At 39.3% G+C, this 22,227-nt stretch overlaps 1 protein-coding gene across 1 annotated transcript in view; it reads right to left on the reverse strand.

Moving 5' to 3' along the window:
- Positions 1-22,227, reverse strand: part of LOC128357993 (plexin-A1-like) — a 221,860-nt gene that overhangs the window by 25,253 nt on the left and 174,380 nt on the right. Inside the window, 5 exon segments of the mRNA XM_053318444.1 lie at positions 115-263; positions 6,738-6,972; positions 14,359-14,502; positions 19,312-19,548; positions 21,306-21,399. Coding sequence (XP_053174419.1) covers positions 115-263; positions 6,738-6,972; positions 14,359-14,502; positions 19,312-19,548; positions 21,306-21,399 — 859 coding nt within the window.

Below are 22,227 nucleotides of genomic sequence, written 5' to 3' on the forward strand. Positions count from 1 at the left end.
GTTTCTAGCTTGTGTTAGTATATTAGTGCGGCAGTGTAATGTAAATCTTGGTTTTTTGTTGCGACTGATGGTTAGTTTGGTTTCAGTTTCAAGTTTGTTTGGTGGTGTACTGACCCGTACCTCCATCTCCTTGAGTACAGGGTGGTCCTCGATGCCTGGGAAGAGGACCCTCATCGCGTAAGTCCGATAGTCCAGGAAGGGGATCCCGGCTCCGTCCAGCTCCTGGGTCAGCTCGTGGATGTCTGTCTGAAGCTCGGCAAAGGCTGCAGCAAAAAGAGGCAGGGGGACGAATAAGGTGACGGGATAAGAATAGCCATAGTGAAAGTTTGCTTGTAGACAGAGATACAGTAGCAACAGCATAACCATTTTACATCGTATGGAGTAATGTGTCAATGTACTTTTTTCGTGATAATTTGTTAAAGTCTGTGTAAAGTAAGAATAAATATGTGTTCTGACTTTGACTAACTCGGCTGCTAGCTAGACGTTAAGTCGGCAGCTAACTAGGAGGCTAACTCAGCTAACTGGCTAACTGTAGACTGTAGTAGTAGTAGTGTGTGCTGAATGTATTTATACCTCTACAGCAGCAGGGGCGGGTTTATGCTAATCACTGCCACTTTACGTTACGTGGCAGTGCTTTTCAGACCCACTCACTAAATCCTGAACAGAAATCTTGAAACACAGTTTGTGAAGCCTAGCTCCACAATGGTTGAAATGCTTTTTACACCTTTTTTAGAAATACATTAATGACCTATTTAATGTGTTTAGATGAAAATGTTTGAATTCACTTTACACAGTCTTTAAAAGCCCTGCTAGTAGACCCTTGACTATAATACAGCTGAACCTGACCAAACGAACTTAATTCAACTTTTGCATTCAAATTTGTGCAGTTGGAAAACAGTGCTATTCTTTGAGGGCATCAAGAGCTAGAGAAAATGGAAAAGCTACTAAACCATCCACTTTTATTTAATCCATCTCTACCTATGTATAAACGTCTCCATAATGGAGATACTAATATTGGTACAAGATACATCAGTACATGGTTGTAGTCTATATGAATGCTGTTTATACAGTTTCAAAATGTTGTTGCATGTGTTTTTCCCCCTTGACAACCTTGAATTTGGATGTACCACTTGTCTTTACATTACATTCCTTGTCAGTGCTAATAAGGGCCTGACCAATATTGGATTTTTTGGGACCGATACCTGATATTAGGCAGGGAAAAAATTCTCACATCGATATATTGGTCGATAATCTTATATGTACAGAAGATTTTCAACAAGCATGTTCTGTAATCATTCCTCAAATCTAGTAATGGTATGATATTTTACAGTTTAACAATAAACTTTATTGTATAAAATGACATCAGTGCACTGACACAGTAAACTTCTCTGGAGATGTAATAATTAGCTATGAATTTAAACAACAACATGTGCATATATTAAACTTGAATTCAGAAACGGGTCAAATATACATACAATGTTGCCAATATAACTTAAAAAAAAAACAACAATAAAAAATATCGCCACATATCAGACAACATATATCAGTTGGGCTCTAGTGCTAATCCCAAGGAGATAATCCCTCACTGGCTTCCCACTTGAAAATAATGAACCTGTGTTTCTTTACTTTATGACATTTGAGCCATAGAAAGCACCTCCTCCTCCTCGCTTGCTTGGACTTGCTTTGATAAATTAGAAAGGAGCAGGTTAATGCTATCAATCCATGCCATATCAATTTCATTATGCTGTGAAAAGCAGAGGTTGAAGGGTAATTCGGTAATTATATGATGCCCCCGCATTATACTACACTGGCGGCAGTGATAACAAAGATGGACAGTGGATATTAAATGATACCAACACACGTGGCTGTATTAGTGTGTGAATGCAGACAGACAGTGTAAACAGTGCATAATTTCAGGTGTCTGAGTCTTATAAGAGGAAAAAGGATAGACTGTAAGGTTGGGATATAAAGGTCAGACATGATGAAGAAAGAAGCTCGGAAAGGCAATAAATGAGAACTAAAACACAGACAAGACAGAGGCGTGAGGGAATATAGGGACAGATCTATATTAACACATTATAACATCCAGAAATCAGCAATTCAGCTGCTTTTTGTAAAGGATGTGTTATCATGTGTAGTTGAAAAAAGCATATCATTCTTCGACAATGTTGTGTCTGAGAAACTTTGAAATACACATAAATCCTGAGATAACACCTTTTTTATTGAAGGGTAGGGTTACAAAATATAACAGAGTGGTTTGTCTTGTTGGTGTTTGAGAATTGACAAATTCAATAACTGCTTGTCCAAAAAAAAAGAAAGACTCAAAACAAAGGGAGGCAAAAAAGGGAATGCAAGCTTGGGTAGAGAAAGATAGAACCAGGAGACAGAAAACAAAGTTCCTGGAAAGGAAAGTCAATTAATTGCATGAGTGGATAATTATTAAGAGAGCGACGGATGAGTTTTCATGCATAATTTCCCCCAGCTGTTATTGGACTGGTTGGTCCACAAGAGAGATGGAGAGGAGAGAAAGCAGAGGAGATAAAATAATGGAGAAAAAAAAAGAAGAAAGGAAAGATCTGGAGGCAATAGAAGTGAGGATAGTAAAGTAGAGAGGTAGAGGAAATTCAGGGGACATGATTGATTAGGTCTAAGAGGAAAGAGAGTGAAAGATCAGGAGGTAAAGGAGAGGAGGAGTGGAGATGTGGAGATGAAAGAGGAGAAAGACAAAGGCAGGAGGAGAGGTGGATGAGTACAAGGGAGTAAAGGAGACTCAAATTAAAAACTGGTTTGTTTCTTTTTTTTCTCCCCTCCATTATCTACTCCCGCTTTCTCTGTCATCCTACCTCTCACCTCTTTTTCTGTCTGTTAATCAGTCCTTTATTAATTACTCTATTATAGTTGTGCCAGAGATGGAAAATATACTGAACGCCCACAGAGTGTTCTCCTATGATTGTCAGGCAGGTGTCAAAAATAAGTCAAAATAATACATCAAACATGTTTTAAATGATGAGTTCAATCACCATCTATCATGAATCTATGAATGTATAGGTAATAACATCAATCAACATGTACTTGTATTTATATTGAACCACTTACCCCTAACTGATTAAAACTACTGTAAACTTTGTTAATTATAACTTTTATTTGTGTGCTTGGTGATCATTGTATAAGCATGAAAATAGACTAAGGGTTCAACTTTTAATGATTTTTGAATTATATATTTAAAATAAGCACCTCCAACTTCATGTTTTAATGTTTAACAGTGTTTCTAGTTGAAATAAGTGTCTGTTCACTAAGGTTTAAAGTGAATGAGAGGGGAGATCAGATTTGTTTTACTAAATAGAAAGTGAGGAGAAAAGAAGGAAGACATGTTTTGCCAACTAACATCTGACTAATGTTATCATATTTATTTATTTTATTAGTTTATTTGTCAGGGACAGTGTATATTAATAAACATATCAGTAAATATGCCAGAATTGGCCCAAAGGCTAGTTTTCATCTGTTGTCTCTGGACAGGTGTGAGCTGGCAGCCTAAAATCAAGAAACAGATTTAAAACATTATAAGACAAGTTAGTTATAATAAGTGCAACACATTTGTTTTTGCTGTTTTGTTCTTTCTGCTGTTTCCTTTTGTGTGAATCTGTGTGTGTGGGGGGGGGTGTGTGTGTGTGTATCTGTTTATGTCTGCGTATGTGGGTAATTGTGATTCTCTGTATTTTTGAGGCTTTAGGAGTATGCATAAAGTGTGTGTACATAATTTGGGCGGGTGAGGATAATATAATACCTTTGATGACATCTGAATACGATTGTATGGAAGTTAGTGGTCGAGCAATTTAAGCAGATCAAAATGATTCCATTTAATTTCTCGAAGGAATGATAACTATGTTGAAAGGTTATCTCCAGTGCTTCTACCAGTACAACTATGCGCTCCAGTGGAATTTCCCCGATGTTTAAAAAAAAGCCACACACACCACCAAAAACACCAAGAACCCCAGAAATCTTAATCTACAGTATATTTTCATATGAATGAATGTCTCCCTGTCACCTATGATATAATCCAATGTCTAAGTTTCTAAGAGCTTTCCCCTCAGCTGCTATAAACAATGTGTTGGGTAGATTTTTTTTCGTGGGAAATTCCTCATGTGTTTCTGCTTGGAGTACAGAAAGTAAAGAAAACAACGGTGTCAAAACTAAACAAACTGTGGGAGGTTCAGTACAGAAAGGCCACAGCAATAAACAGCTCGTGTCACAGCCAATGAATGTTTCCTAAGATTGAAAAGATCATTTGCCATGTTGCACATAAAATCCCCCACACTCCCCTCCCCAAAAAAAAACATCTCTATTACCTCCCCTGAACTAAAGAGTGACACTTGCCAGTCATCTGTTGTCATTTCTAATGTGTAACTAATTATCCATGTCTGCCAACGTGCCAGTTTGGATGAGAGTCGGCGTGATGTTTGCTCACGGATGACTGAACCAAACGTCCCCTGTCTTTTCCCTCAAGACTCCTAAAAGCGATCCCCATCTCACGCTCGCACACCTCCTTTTTTTTGCTATCTCACACGTGGCGGTCCGCCCACTTCATCTGTTCCTCCGCCCACGTGCGCTTTCTCGTCCCACCGAAGGCCAGCTGGGGAGTGCAGCAGGCGGGGCGGGGACGCGTTTCGGGTGGGTGAGAATAAGGCCGTGCTTCACTTCCTGGAATGCTTTTATTTCTATTGACTCAAATGGTGTTTAATGCAGGAAACAGTGGAGCGTTTTTAAAAAAAAACAAAAACAAAAAAAAAACACACACACATTGTGGAAAATGGCAGCATCTTAAAATGAGCTACTACAACAAGGCAGGAACATTTTTTCCTGGGAAATGTCACCTCAGTCAGGAAATGATCGCCCTGAAACTGCAGCGCTCTCAATGACAAGCTGTCGCAGTTTTTTGTTTGACAACTGATCCTCGGCGGCTGATAGAGCCGTGACTCCGTGTCATGAGTGCGATGTAATCATATTACAACCTTGTACCATTACCATGGAGTGTAAACACGCGGCCTGTCCTTACATCAGTCATCCACACTCCGCTAAAACTCACCGGCCTCACATAAGCTGGCTCTGGCTCACCTCTCATAGTCCCTCGCTCTATTTCTCTTTTACCTCTCACCTCTCTCTGAGAAATCTCCTTGTTACTTTCACCTCTCTCTCTCACTCTTTGCGTGCTGTTACTTTCCTATTTTGCTGTTGTGTTGTGTTTTTCAATCGGAGGTGCGGGTGGGTGACTGTTGTGTTAGACGGCGCTTTTCCGTCAAAACATCAAATGTGGGAATTTCTTTGGAGAGAAAAGAAAAAGATCTGTCCCTTCAGTGGAGTTACTGATACTGTGTGAATCTACAGTTTGCAGAGGTGCGGTGAAGCTGTCCTGGCAGCTCGTGGTAGAACAACACCATCTGTGTGTCAGCATGGCATACCTGTGAGTGACACATACTGTAGGTGGACACACTTCACACAGTACATACTGCACTGCACCATTTGGTTTGCCTACTGACTCTATTTATCTCTTCTAATTACAGTACAACGTTAACTTTATTAGTTGTGAGTTCTTTCTGATTGTATGTTTTGGTATGATTTTATATAAATCCTATGATGGGGAACTTGTTTTAAAAATTTGCTATGACTCAGCATTTGCCTCAGTGAACATACCCAGCAGAAAAGCTGTTATCAGTGATGATGGAAGGATATCTTGCTCTGTGTCTCTCTGCAGTTTCATTCACATTTAGTGTAAGTACCCATCTCTCTACCTCTACATGACTCTTTTGCTAAAAATTTATATTGGCTATTTTATAAAAATAATAAATAAAAAAATAACCCGCTAACCTGACTCTGTCCACAGTAACAACCTACCTTTGTCTCCAAAGCTCACTATCTAACACTATATCCTTCACTGGTCTTGTTGTCACCTCAAGGTTGCTAGGCAACCAGCAGATGCTCCAAGAAATCATTGCGCCTGGTTAAGAAATAGACTTCCACATTCACCCCCTTCTAAAAACTCTATCTTCTTATTACACTTCAGTTTTTATTAAGATTAAACAAACAAGATATAAGATAAGATAGGTGGACTTTGTTTCCTTTAGACAGAGTCAGGCTAGCTGTTACCAAGTGTTTTTAGTCTTTAAGGGGATCTATTCTGTTTGCAAGTGCATTTGAAAAATAATGTGTTTATGTATATATTCTGTACATACAAGACTATTAGCTGATATATAGATATCTGAATTTTTTACTCCCTAATATTGGTATTGGCATCTGCCCCAAAAATCCAGTAACTGGCCCTTTATGCAGCTCCTCGGTTCAGCCTATGACTCTAACTGGCTGCTGGCTTCAGCTTCATATTTACTGTACAGACCAGAGGAGTATTGACATTTTCATTAAACTCTCAGCAAGGGAGCTAATAGACATATTTTCTCAAATGTCAAACTATAACTAACACCATCACTACAGAGTTTTCAAAAATCTGTTTTTTTTTTCTCTTTTATTTATTCTAATCACCACATTGGTAGATTTTGCTGTACTAAATTAATGGAAAAACAAAATGATATAACTGAGTACCAGAATAAAAATATGAACACACCATACAATTAAGTTACTTCAGATTACCGTATGTAACCAATAGGTTGACTGTATTTTCTGAGTCTGAGTGCAGACTATTTAATTTTGAGTAAAACTATGAATACAACATTGTTTTCACTGCCTACCTTCTTTACACTCCAGGGCCACTCTGGACTCCAGGTTGTCCATCTGGAGCTGAAGACGTTTCAGTGTGCGGTCAGCATCCCTCGACTTCCTCTTATAGGCTATCAGCACGGCGATGATGACCAACAGCAGCAAGCCGCCGCCCCCTCCGATGCCGATGATGGCCGGAAGCGTCAGCAAGCTGTCTGAGTAGATGTGGAGAGTGCCGGGGGAGTACTCGAACCCGCCGGCGCGGATCTAAACACACACACAGAAACAGATTTTTAATGACCGAGGGAGAAAATAAATACGGAAGTTTCTGCAAGTCCCTGCTTTATTCACACAGTTATTCACCAGAGAGAGTTGCTTAGTATCACCTCCCTCCTCTGCTGCCGGCCACTGAGCAGCTGCGTTATCAGAGCTGAAGGTTCAGCGCGTTGCTCAAAGGCAGCTCCAAAGCAGTCGTTAAAAGAGAGGAAATTGCTACTTATTTACTTTCCCCGAGCACATTTTCCCAGTTAGTCTGGGGATTTGAACTTGCGCCTTCCGGAGAGACATTAAAAAGTTGGGCAGCGGGCCATTCCTCCTGCAGGAGACGGTTTGGGAATAGATTAGGTGGTCGCTCTGAAGAGATCGAAAAGTTGGTGGTTTGATGAAAGAAGAAGTTGGTTGACCCGATCTCTACCTCAAGGATCATTAAATTTTTATACGGGTCTGCACTCACTCTAAACAGACCCATCTTTGACAGGATTATGCTGGGGAGGCTTACATCACCTTGACTGCTGCGAACATTTCTTGTCGGAAAAGGTTTTCGATTGGTGCCTTAAGGGGGGAGGGCTTCAGAAGGCTTTGATAATGAAGATCTCACGAGTTGACTCGGCTCAGTCCTATTAATGACTTTCCACTTCTTCGGCGCTGTCTGCGGATATTTCGGTTTTTAAGAAAGTCATTTAGAACTATCGACTTTAATTGTGGTCAGAGAATGAACGCAGGTGTGTGTGTGAACAAGGTTAAAGCAGAGCAGTGGAGGTTAAAGTCACACACACACACACACACACACACACACACACACACACACACACACAGACACATAAGACACCCAGAACACACACGTGAATATACACCATACACAGTCACACTCAGTATAAGTAATCAAACAAAGTAATCACTAGCATTTAAATCTCTCCCCAAGGAGCCATGCTAATTATGGGAAGTCAAACACATGTAATGTTTTTTTTTTTTTTTTTTTTTTTGCATAACTACATTTACATAAGTGCATAACACACACACACCCACCCACACACACACACACACACACACACACACACACACAGCACTGGAATCCATCAAATCAAGCTATCCACCAGGGGGGTTGATAACCGATTCAAATGAGGTGTGATTATGTGCTTTGAAGTTCTTGTAAGTGCACTTTCATTTTAATGTTATCCAAGTCTGATTAAAAAAAAAATGAAAAAAATAAAAAAATAAAAGAGAGATGCTGTTATATCAATATCAATATAGTCAATACCTACAAATTAAATTGGCAATAGTAAAGACAATTACACTTGTTTGTATAAGATTAAGCGGCCAATTAGCTGTGCGGACATGATCGGGTTGCAAAGCGGTTGGTTTGCTCGGGAGCTAAATGAACTTGTGGAAAAGTGTTAATCGTGGGATTAAAAGTCAATATGAAGATGTCAGTGAAAGTTTGAAATTGTATTTAACATGGAATAACTTGAGGTGTGGAGTTAGAGAGAAATGTATAGCCTCCTCCTCATCTCTGCTTAAGGCCAGAAGCTCCAGGCTACATAAGCCACTGCTAGCACAACACACCAGAATCTGTACAGTGACGTAAATTAAGTCTATCTGCATTGTGGGTAATGTAGGCAGCAGATTTTGACATGAGGGAGAATGTATGGGATAAAAGACAATTGGTGTCGTAATACAACATTGATTGATAAGTGATATAAATGAGTTCATGTTTTACAGAAAATCCAGCCTTACTGTAACACAGGCATGTCCAAACTACTAAGGGCCGTGGCTCTACAGGTTTTTGTTCCAACCAATCGAGAGCACACAATTTGACCAATCATCCGTCTGAGGACTGAGATCAGCTGATGAAATGAGTCGAGCCTGGTGTTCTCCTGCTTGGTTGGAATGAAAACCTGCAGCCACACGAACCCTTAATGGAATAGTTTGGACACATCTGCTGTATCTGAGTATAATTACTAGATTAAATTATAAAGAGATAAATTACTAGAGCATATTATTAGAGCAAATGAATACTGTGGGCTGTGTCGGCATGGGATGGGATTTGGTGGCCATCAAACACAAATTTAACAGGACATATGTCATAGTAGGAAGAACACAGGTGTAAATAATTGAATCCTATTAGAATAATGGTACATAATGTTATTAATGACACCTGTGCTTTTCCTTTTAATACCCCTCCTCACATTTATGGTTTTACCCACTTTATTTTTATTTACTCGTCATGTATAATCTTGTATTACCTTTTATTTTATTTGGATATTCCGAATTTTTACATTTTAATCTTGCCTTTGGTGTTTTCCTATGATAAGGTTTCCTCAGTTCCTCTGTTTATTGGGTCATTGAGTTGTTTTTTTACTATGTGAAGCTCTCTGTGTTACATTACTATGTATGAAAAGTGCTATACAAATCAAGTGTGATTGATTGATTGATAATATGACTATGTGTTTGCTATGAAAAAAGCATAGTGGCACAATAGGAGAACCAGAAAACTTTTTGAGGTCCCATAAAATGAACAGGGGTTTATAGAGAGACACTTGATTTAAACATTAGTGACAATTCAAATGTTTATATTGGGGAAATTTATACAGAGCTCGCCTGACTCATCCAATCTGAGCTCAGATATTGAATATACAGGATTGTATATGTGAATGTGAAATGAATCACCGCAAAAAAGAACGTTCTGAAAAATAGAGGTGCGTGGTTGCAATGTTTCCCTTCTCAATTTGCCAACTGGTATCTCTTATCTAATTCGAGGTCACCGGTACATCAGATACAATTAACCAGGGGGAAGCGTATCCTCCCGTGACATGAATGCGGCACGAGTAACAACCACTGTAAGCAGACGACACGTTTTCCAGGCGTTTGTCTATTTTTATTCTCCTGACAAAAAACTGAAGGACTTGACGGAGAAAACTTAAAAAGCTGAAGGCCAAAACAACAAACAAGTTTCTTCGAAAAAACTCAAGGGAGGCACACAGCTGCCAACACACAGCTGAGCATCACGCAAACACACACACACACACACACAAACACTCACATCCAACATTTCTTTACTGTACGCCCCCACACACACACATACACGCAGGCTCACAAAAACACACATGAGAGCTCAGTGTGTGTGGACACCCATTGGGGTCTCCTGTATGTAGGTCATTCTATGTGGGGAATATTATTGCGCTACAGCTGCGTTCCTTTCATTTATATCATTTAGCTCATGTTTATTTGTTCGGGATGGATACAGTTTACAATGCACATCCCTAGAAAGATCTTTAAAATAACAGACGTTCTTCCATCAGTTACATCAAGTTGTGCACGTAAACACAAACATATGAGCGATCGCGTGCCACACACACAAGCCACAAACACAGACTAACACTGCATGTAGTAACACACACGCAGACAGCAGAAGAGATAGGAACAGACAGCTCTATTTTTTCTTCGGCTATTGTCAGGCGAAGGACTAACTCCACCACCCCCGCCAACACATCGCATCGCTTCGATATTCAACATGACATTTTGTTCTAAAAAAAAAAGAAAAAGAAAAAAAAAGAAAAAAAGAGAAATTGGGGGGGGGGGTAAAAAAAGAAAAAAAAAGAGAAAAAAATCAAGTGTGTTCCACCTTGGAGCTGGCTGGTTCTGTTGAGAGCTATCATATTGAATTACATGGATGTGCTGTCAGTGGCTTTCTAGGTATATTGGCTGTAGCTAGCGGGAGTAAATGTCATAAAGATATAGTGAAATGACTGTGAAAGGACGTTGGTGATAAGTTTAAAAAGGGGAGGAGGAGGAGGGTGAGGTGGGAGTGGGGGGTGGGGGGGTGAGTGGGTGTACTGACGTGATATTCAGACAAACATCTGAATATATTCAGAGTGAGTGCTTTTGTCGCCCCAGCTGAGATTTGACCTTCCTCAATACAGATGCTCCAGGAGCTGCTAGCTGATTTTGAAAGTCTGCTCCAGTCAGAGTGAATCAGGGGTTTCAGTCTGTGGCTCTGTTGACAGCTCAACAGTTTGGACAAGTACAAGCTGAACGCTTGCTGCGGGACGCACTTGTGAGCTTGTTTCTTTGACTTGCTGCACTTTGCTGTATCGAAATGCCAGAGAAATATGATAGGAAAGTAATGAAAGTGACATGGACAGCGTTCACACTGTGGGCTGGTTGTAAAAAAAAAAAATAAGTTGCAGTTTATGACTCAGTGTAGCTCCATGGTGATGTGACTTTCAGAAGGCTAACATTTTGCTGAGAGTTAGAGAATATTTGCACATCAGACAGGTTTGTAAAGTGATCAAAGTTCCTGGATTACAGCTTTGAGACAGTGTGTTAGATATCAGTGGCTTCCTGAAGAAACAATCCTATTCTTAATACCCACTTTTATGTTTTTTGCATAATTCTAGGACTTTGTCATGGACATAGACTGTAGCAAGAGTGGGTAATCTCACACTTGTCTTACTTTTTACTAAACATGTCAGACATAGTTTAGCTGTGTGTTTACCTACAGTCTGTTCCAGGTAATTTGCTACTCATATGAATAAACTATTTTGAATTGAAACTGCCTGCTGTTAGTTGTGAGAAGGTATAAACCAGGGGTGTCAAACTCATTTTAGTTTAAGGGCCACATACAGCCCAGTTAAACCATTGCATAATACTGTACACAAAAAATATATATATTATAAATGTACTATAATAAACCATCTATTTACAAACCAGATGAACAGCCTGAGATGTCTTATAACTATTTTTTTATGTCTAAGTCTTTTATAGATTATTTTGCACAGAAGGTGCTTATTGACAACATTTTGTACAATGTTCAATATATGATTGGTTTAAATATGATCATAATATGTTTTCATTGTTTTGTTTTGTCAGAGGATTATATTCTGGCCAGGGTGGAAAAAACCTCTGAAGCAGCACAAGAATTGGAACTACTTTTCTGCAATTTTACCAAATTTAAACAGCTGGCCGGATTGGACGCCTTGGCGGGTTGTTCTGGCCCCTGGGCCATATGTTTGACACCACTGGTACAAACCTAATTCCTCAACAACATTTTGTTTGCCATGCCCACACAGGCAGGGTTATGACCCAAAAGGAAGCAAAGGGTTTACTTCTTCCATTTCCTCTGTCTTTATGTTAATGTGCTGCAACCTGCTACATATGATTTGGATGATGTAGTTTGTATTCAGCAGGAGTCTCAGAGCATGACATACACATACTGTAGTTTGGGCTATAATGCTGAGTACAGTAAGTGTGGATGCAGGGATAGATGAGTGTGGAGCCTTGTGGACGAGCGTAGCTTGGATTGGAGTCGAGTGTGGGTGGAGGATTGGCTTAAGGACTTACTGAGGGTTAGGTACATTATATTCTGTGTACTAAATGTCTACACCATCAAGGTAAAGTGAAGCTAATAAAAATACATGAAAAATGGAGACGGCGCAGAGGGACGTGGGGGAAAAAAAAAAACCCTCTCAAATCCAAAAGCAGCAGCACCTGCAGCAGAGAAGTGCTGACGCCTGCACAGCTGTTGATGTGGATATGCTTCGGTGGCCGGAAAGAAACACGGTTTTCCATCTGCACACATGTCTCAAAAGTTCATTCAAAGGGACATGTCAGACACCTCAGCCCTAATGGATTAAACTCAACATTAACAGCACGGCCAGGCTGCAAAGTCGGCAGATTTGTTCTTTTTGTATTTTGAACTGGCAGTCATAAACGTATCAGGGTTCTGGCTTTAGAAAAAAACTAAAACTTCCACTGTCTGGTTTCCAGCAACAGGCTAGCTGAAGGCCAATGAAGATCAACATGTTAATTAAGCGTTACATATTTAACAGCAGCCTCAGTATGCAAGCCCAATAGAGCGTACCCTGAATCTGTCAGAGGAAATTGTTTAGAAAAGACACAAGGGCTTATTCACATAACTCAGCAACAAGGTTAGAGTGACATTATAGGCTGGGATTGTCAGACTAGAACGCTTTCATTTTCATAAACATGAAGAACTGGGTCAGTGTGGATGGACCCAGTTGATAGATTTTTTGTGTCATTTTATAAATTGCTTTTAGAGTTTATCCCGCAAACTGAAAACTGACCCACTAATTTAATGAATAAGAAAGAAAAGAAAGTTATATTAAGAAAGAAGTTTGCCATGAAGGCCTCAGCTCACAACATCCATCTTTGAAAATAATCAATGTAATGCATGTTGGGGCTAAAATGGGACAGCAAAGTGCTACATTTTAGTGAGTCAAGGAAACTGTTAATATTTGTTTTTAGAATGCATTTTAGTAATCTGAACACAAGTGGACATCCGAGGCCCATCGCCATTTTCGCCTGTGTCTGCGTCAGTAACAAATAAGGGTTGGCAAGATGAGCAATTCAAAAATATCTTCAGCACATTTTGTATTTTTGTTGGTTTTATGTCATGTGAAATGATATTTGCAGCATTTTGGACCAAAAGTAAGACTGAATGCTCCTGAAAATGTCAAATGGTGTAACCACAAAAGAATGATACATGTTAAATATTTATCCACCTACAGTGTATTTAAGTGCACTTATACAAATAAATAATATACAATACATACTTTTTTTCTTTTTTTTTTTTTTAATGGAAATTGTTCCTTATTTCCATGATCCCCAGATTAAATGTAATATTTAGAACAATTATATTTCATTAGCTTTATTTAATATAAAAGTTAGAATGTAAGATCATGCCAAACTAGTTGATATGGTGTTTTATTGACAATTTAACATTTTTAAACAAATTGAATTATTTGGTACAAAGTTTTTATGGTTACAGCACTTAGACATTTTTGCCATAATCCTCTAATATATTCTCTCAAAATGGATTAAAAGCAGACATTTTATACTGAGTCCACAAAAAAGTTATTCATACGTTTATTTTCTAATTGTAACCTGTTTAAAATTTGACTAAACCACATGGACACAAAAAACCCCCATTGACCTATCTATCCCGCGTCTCCAATTGCCCAGCTGACCACCTGTGTTCAAATTTCATAACTGCCTATGTCACTTCTGCTAGAAGGTCAAAGGACCTAATCTACATTTATGAGCTATTCCAGCTGTTGAGATTGGCAGGACAAAGTCATTTGGCGTTGGTGTCCTGTCCATAAAACAACCGCCATGTCCTGCACTGATGACATATTTTCCTCTTACACCCTTGTCATAGTCTAATCCGGATGCATTGACGTTTACACTACAAAAGCCATCCGGTTAAATGTGCTCCAGATCACCTCCTCATGTATCTTATTGGTTGTTTTTACATTTGTATTTAGCATTGTTAACCTGTGATCCAGTTACTAAAGATGCATTCTAAAAACTAAGTGTAAACAGGGTCAAAGTCACAACAGGTCCGAGTGAACTAACCGTGACTTTGTGCTGTCCGGTGAGGTTGGGCCATTCACACAGCAGCTGGCTCTCAGACAGGGTGAGGACGCAGGGAGTTTCTCCAATCAGCACCGTGTAGTTCAGGCGATTGTTACCCGGAGCAGCTGGGATCAGGTTACGACCCTAAACACAAACACACAGAGAATAATGTGATGAGGCTCATTTATGCATACTTTATTTTCATACACACATTTGTAAGACATGAAAAATATTTTATTTAAATACAAAGTAGTGAGATAACAACTTTTATTTCAAATGACTTTCAACTGGAAACCTTTCACTGCTTGACAATGAACTTCTTACTTGTTGCTGAAATAGTTCTCAAATGAGGTTATTATTTGCTGAAAATCATACCTGTTACTGTAAACAAATGTAAATCACTGACAGTAAAATTGCTTGTTTAAAAACTTTCTTAAAGGATATTATGTGATATACTATAGATATTGTACATTTTTCATATTTTTATTGTTAAAAAAAAATCACATGAAAATGCCAAAACCAGCATTGTCCATGACTCCGTACTTTCTGACTTTACCCTGACCATAGTACACAGCCCCAAGCCCTTTCAGTCCTAATGTACACATCAATCTTTTTTTTTAAAAATAGGTCAAAATATATAATTTCATTTTTCTAAAGGCTCAGGGTAGTTTTTCAGAAATGTTACTTAAACATTCATACTGAGTTTTAAGCATAACGGATGTGTGAAATCAAGAATATACTAAAACTACACATAATAATACACAATTACTACACAATCAGACTCATTCATTCTTCATTTACCAAAGTGAGAACAGCTTTGGTTATGTGCGTATTTGTGTTTTTCTGTTGGCTTTTCTTTCTAGTTTAAATGGGATAATAATAATAATAATAATAATGAGTGGCTGTTTAGTCTTGATTACAACTTATATTATTATGATAGTGTTGCTGAATCACTGGTTTACTGTAAAATCTGTGTTTTCTAGGCCTGAAATTCCAATTTAGAATTCTGTTTTGACACAATTCTGATAAAGCAAGCCAAACATTGTAAAAGGATGAAGAGGAGGGAGAGGAAGATGTGGTATGCTACATAGAAGCTCTAGGGAAGGATACAAACTCTCCCACCCACATAAACCAAAAATGTCTTCTGTTCACCAAACTGTGCCGGGGGTGCGTAAAATCTAACATTTTTGTCGATTTCGGTTCCAGTTTTTATTTCAATATGGAGTCCAGTGGTAGTTTAAATTTGAGACACCATGTCTGTGATGGAGAAGCGGGGGGGGGGTTAAAAAAGTGGGGATTCAAGGAAACAAAACGCAACAGGGGAGAGAGATGAATACAAAGAAAACAAGACAGATAGGAAACGTAGCAAGAAAACATCAGGAGAGCAGGCGTGAGTGCTGGATGGAGCGCACACGAGATTAGGAGGGAGGCAGGCAGGACAGGAGAGAGAGAGAGAGAGAGAGAGAGAGAGAGAGAGAGAGAGAGAGAGAGAGAGAGAGAGAGAGAGAGAGAGAGAGAGAGAGAGAGAGAGAGAGAGAGAGAGAGAGAGAGGAGATAGCTGCTGCGTCTCCCGCTGATTTAGCAGTGGGACGCAGAGACAGACTCCGTTTTCCAATCCCGTCGTCTCTGCAGGCCGCCACCCAGCCCCACTGCCTGTAAACATGCATCCCATTCCATCTGACACACACACACACATACACATACACACACGCTGAGTTCAAGCCACGCATGCACTCGAGTCTCCGCCACACACAGAGCTGTTGCCACACACACAACAGTTAAGAAGCATCATGCAGGGATACGCTCTCCAAAACACAAACACGAACACACACACACACACAGGAAATCACTCATGAAAACACCCAGACCAGATAAATGTTTTCATTTCTCTCCTGCAAAACACACCTCGGTTAAGAAACACACACACACACACACACAAACACACACAAAACACGCCTGACACTTGAAGATGAGAAATTAATTGCGTGGCGAGCTCAAGCGCGTGCATCTCTGAGAAACCCCCCCCCCACCACCCCCTCTTTCTTCACCCTCCCCACCGCCAAACTGCATTTTTGTCCATCTCATCAGCCGCTTCCAATGGGTAGGCAGGTTCCACCGGCAAGCCAAGCAGGAGATTTGGCAATTACTGAGAAGCTCTTTGCTAATAAATTATCATTTAAGAAATAAATTACGACGGTTACGCCGCTTTCAATCTCTTCACGGAAATAAACAGCGTCTCACCATCGCTGTGATGACGCCGGAGATAGTCAGGCTGAATTCTGGCAAATGATTAAAAAAAAAAAAAGGGACTGAACAATGGATGCAGTTTAAATGTGATGTAAAATATGAATCTAATCGAGAAAATATTGATATATTTTATTTCTCTTATGTAGTGAATGTATGCACATGAAAAATGATGTTAAATGTGTGTAATTATTTTAAACCACGCTCTCTCTAACCCCTCCAGTCACTTGATCCTCTTGGTTATTTCAGTTAATTTCATATTAGTAATAGCACCTACGGTACATATTCCCTGGGACACAGCCGCTTTAATTCCTCTCCGATCGCTCCTTGACTAAATATTTTAGGTGAGCTCTGCGAGATAACACAATGACACACGCGCGCAACTCATAAATTGCCAATTAATTTCATATACTTACGTCCAATCACCGTTAATGAAAATGAAAACCCAATATAAATCCGGAGCTCTTGGACCGTGGGCCCCCGCGCTTCCAACGCTGGCCCTTCCAGCACTAGAAATTAATTACACAACTTGAAAGGAGTGTTATTTAAGAGGGCTCGAGGCTGCCGAGAAGGACGGCAGTCAAAGAAAGTTACCGTTAGTTACTTAAGGACAAAAATTGGCCTTGGAAAGGTGTGGACGTTTGCTTTTCAGCTTTCAATTATGAATTTGTGAGGTTTTTTCCCCCCTCCCTTCTGAGAGACCTTGTAAACACATTTGAGAGCTTTTTTTTTCTTTATTGTGTGTGTGGAAAAAAAATGCTGTTGAGTGTGTGTAGGCTTTTGTCATTATTAATACAAGAGAGGTTCAATATGTTTGTCTCCTGCAGTCGACCTGAAAGTAGAAAAACCTTGGGAGAAAAACATCTATCTGCCACTACCTGAGACCTGAGTTCAAACTAAATATTTAGAAAGTGAGAGCAAGTGTACACACACATATTGTGAATTATATGATTGAATGTTATTTTTTGTATCACAGCATCAATATTTTTGTTAAGATACTCTGACAACCTTTAATATCCATCAAACTGTAAGCTAAAACAACAGTGTTCAGTGTTGTGATTTTAAACAACCTTCTGTTATATATATATATAAAAAAAGATTTCTTCTTCAAACAGCAATTCATGGCATTCATGGCAGGTATGTTAAGCTCAGGATTTGGAGCGGTGTGCATGAGGCTGTAGTAAGATGATACTCAACATTTAAAGGCTTTGAAAGGTTTTATCTCTTTCTTCTCTTATCTCTCTTTTTTTTTTAGCTTTTGCAAAGCCAAAAGCACAGTGGCATAATTTAAGGAATGGATTACACTGTGTATTTATGTGCTCTAATGTAAGATGCAAATGTAAGCATTCCTGGCTAAAAAGCTTACTATCAATGGCAACCCAGTATTTCTTCTAAGGAGCACATAATCTGAATATGACATTAGTTTATTGGGTTACAGGTTGCATGAAAAACGGCCCTGTTCATAACTAGGACATCTACTGAGAGATAGTCCTGGATACTATCATAATTTAGAGTAACGTTAGAGCTCTGTCCTGCTCTGTATTGGATTTAGGGGGGGTGAACACTCCAGCAGTAACAGCCAGCGTTGCCCAAGACAGAGCAATGTTTGCCAACACATTAGTTAGCTGTCATCTTAAAAAGTGTTCCTTAAATAATGTGAAAACTTTACTAGCCAGAAATGATGAGTAAGTATATAAGATAAACAGCTGAACCAGATTAAAGTAGAATGAAATATGATTTCACAATATCATGTAAGAGGCTATCTAGGTGCTTTTAAGACAATTTTACGGAGTTCTCATTTTGAAATGAGTCAGCTAGAAACATTAAAAAGTAAGTGAAGATGGCAATTTGAACCAACTCTCTGGCTGAAAGGATGGTTTCACAGTATTTCAAGTCTGTCTTTAAACAAGCATGAGCCAAAAAGAATACTGAAATTGATTTTTCTTGACAAAATCATTCCTCCTGTTCTTACTGACCATTAGAAGATCCCTTCATAATGCAATTACAATGTAAGTGATGGAGGGCAAAATCCACAGTTCTCCTTCTGTGCAAAAAAAATATATTAAAACATTTATTCTTAAGCTAATATGAAGCTTCATCCTTCCAAATGAGTCAAATCAAGTAGATATATTTCAACACAAAGTGGGAATTTGATGTTAAAAAGACTGTGACAGATATCCACTTGATATGACTAACTCACACTCTTGAAACATCATATAAGCTCCACATCATCTTTTAAATGCAAACTTGAAAAATTGTGAACCTATGCTTTAATTAGCTACCATAGATTTTTTCTTTAAAAAAGCAGAAAAAAGCAAATCAGCTGGCGACAGATGCTATTTCAGGCGGAAAAATCAATGGTCGATGGTTAGAAATGAGAAAGTCTGCATTTGTCTGTCTCTGTTTGAAATGGAGGACCCACTGTTACAAAAACTAATAAGAATTTTATGTGAATCTGCCTCGTTACGGGGGGGGCGCGTATGTGCCATGTGAGAGCAGAAAGATTGATTGGCATAGCAACAGTTTCTTTTCTTCCCGATTGATGTACTTTTATTATTTGAAAATGAGTGAAGGACACAAGTGGCTGTTTATCCAGATTATTTTCTAACACCAAATAAATATGACAGTTTCAATTCTGTTTAAGTATCAATGGCTCTAAGTCTAAAGTCAGTAGATAGCAGTAGAATGAGATACAACTACATTACTGACCTTGAGTATCAGTGGCGATGTGGGTTTGAGCTCCAGTATCCCGGAAGAACTCAGAGGTTCAAACACGGGGTCGGGGTAGTAGCTGAAAGTCTCGTTGACCACCACCAAAGCGTTCACGTTGTCCATGTAAAACCCGATCTCATCTGGTCCGGTGCCGGCATCGGAAAAACCCAACTCAGAATCGGCCACTGACGGAGCCAGGCACACCATGACGGAGTTGTTATACACCGTACAGTTCTGAAAACAAGAGAGAGAGTGACGGGTTAGGGTTCAAAATAATAGCTATCAAATATCATTTTAAGGTATGCTACCATAGATAAGTCATAAAAAAGAAAATACTTCAGTCTTCTTAGAATTAAACTGTTCTACACTTAATGTAGAAACAAATCTAAACATGATTTTTTACAAGACGATATCATGTATAAAACACTGCGTCCTTCAGAATAACTGAACACAAACCTGCAGGCACTCTTTGGGACCTGTTGGGTATAATAATGCAGCCTTTTTGTAAGTCAATGCCCTGTGAAACTGTGATGCTGTTATACCTATTGGGAATGTAAATTGGTTGCAAATTTATGATCAGCTGTTAATAATGGGCAATGTGCTGTGAGCCTTTGCTTGTACCTGAGAATATTTAACATCATTGCTTTGGGAAAATACATGAATACATGATGTCATGGTCATCTTTACATTCATTTAAAAGACTGCTTGGAGGACAATACCAGTGTTTTTATATGTATTAGACCATTTACTAAGAATGTATTTTGCATTATCTAGAAAAGAGGTATATAACTAAATGTTTCATTGGTTTTAAGCACAACTATGTACTGTATGTACTGTATATAAACTAGAAGCACTTCATGTGTAATTTGTCTTGCTAACACAGTGCAATTCAGTTATTGAGTCTTGGAAGTTGCAGTTCCTATGGTTCATGAACATATCACAGAGTTTTGTCTCAAGGGTGAGGACGATGTATTGAACAATGTAAAGCACTTGGGAAATGGCTGCAAGTAATGTATTTAATTTGGAGTAAAACATCAGGATGGTCCTTTAAGTGCGGTGTAGCACTTACATGAAGGTCTGTGTGGGATGCATCGTGTAGGCTGTTTGTCTCAATAAACGCTGGCTTTATCTGTAAGTTGAAGTGCCTTCGTATTGTTTGATATTCAGTTCTTAACCTTGACAACTAAAAGAGCTTCAATTCACAGTGACAATCACCAAAGTGCTTTGTGGAACATTATCTGTGGAATTGATGGAACTCTTCAATGTCAGGTTTTGTATTTGATTTTATTTATTTAAATATTTATTTAGCTTTCTTCTTTATTGCCAAAAAACATTCTCTCTCTCTCTCTCTCTCTCTCTCTCTCTCTCTCTCTCTCTCTCTCTCTCTCTCTCTCTCTCTCTCTCTCTCTCTCTCTCTCTCTCTCTCTCTCTCTCTCTCTCTCTCTCTCTCTCTCTCTCTCTCTCTCTCTCTCTCTCTCTCCCTCCCTCCCTCCCTCCCTCCCTCCCTCCCTCCCTCCCTCCCTCTCTCACGCACACAAAAACAGTCTCTCTCATGTTGTCTCTTTCTTTTTGTGACACAAACACTCATGTGGCGTGGTGACATTTGAAAAGCTACGTGGCCTCAGGTAGAGTTAGATGTCTGAAGCTGCAGCTGCAGAAAGAGGAGACGTGAGCGGAGCGACACACACAGAGACAGACTGTCTGCCACCTTCAGCAGAGGTAGCTGCCTGTGAGTGTGAGTGTGTGTGTGTGTGTGTGTGTGTGTGTTTTCAGCAGTATGTATTTGTCAGTTCATGCATGTGTGAATCTGAATAATGTATACTGCATATAATCTATGCTATGGTGTGTTTGTGGGTTTATGTTTGTGTATATTATATTAGATTGTGTACAACATTGTTTAAGTCTGTACTGTCTGCTTGTGAATGTGTCTGTGAATCTGTACCCATGTGTTTCTGAGTGTGTGTGTGTGTGTGTGTCACATCAATACTCACATGAAAGGATTCTGCCTGTCCATACTTGGCCCTGATCTTTGGTTCTCTGATGGTTGCCAGGTTGGTCCCGCTCACTGTCAGCAGAGTCCCCCCACTGTAAGGAGATGACAGAGAAGATGAAGAACAATAAATAATAAATACACAGTAGGAAGGCGACATCGTCTCCAGGGCAAACACACCTCTGCCTCATTCAGTGGCAAGTCTGATTGGGAGAAACCGACCTGTAAAAATGAACTTGTAAAATTGACATTTGTATACACCGTGTAGATCAACACTATAGTTCAACACTCCATCTGTGCAGTTATTATTAAGTTTAGAAACTTGATCACGTTGCAGGGAAAGAAAGAAAAAAGACTCCAAGTGTATAGTGGATTGTCCTGAGCTTAGGGATGAATCCTAACATGGGGTAGCCTACGTGTGAAGGAAAGTGAAAGAAAAAAAGGACAAAGAGAAAGAGTAAGACGCAGAATGAGAAATGAAGTGAAGGTGAAAGATCTATAGAGGCAATGTACACACTTTAATCACAAGTCTATCCACAGTAAACATGTGCTCTCCTTGAGTCGGTGAAGGTTGCTGGAAAGAATCCAGTAAATATCGATGCCGGGTTTGTGTGAAGCCCTCCATGTCATTTTGTTGGTGAGTAGTGGTGTTGCTGTGAAAGCTCCAACTGTAAGTGCTTGTACATTTGAAATGAGGGCTCGTTGGTTTGCTAATTTCATCAGTTGGGATTAGCGAGAGTTAGTGATGAAAGTCTTTGGGAAATCTTGGGTACCCTTTAGTGGTATCCCACGTTGGTCTGACCCAAAATGGTTTATGGTCGTTCCTTTTGATGACACCAGACAAGCCAAGATTACCAGTGTTGTGAAAGACTGAAAAATAAAATCTTTATTACAGAGGACTCGTGCCACTTGTAAAGGCAATG

The sequence above is a fragment of the Scomber japonicus genome, chromosome 4, assembly GCF_027409825.1.
Source record: "Scomber japonicus isolate fScoJap1 chromosome 4, fScoJap1.pri, whole genome shotgun sequence".
In the NCBI taxonomy this organism is placed as follows: Eukaryota; Metazoa; Chordata; class Actinopteri; order Scombriformes; family Scombridae; genus Scomber; species Scomber japonicus.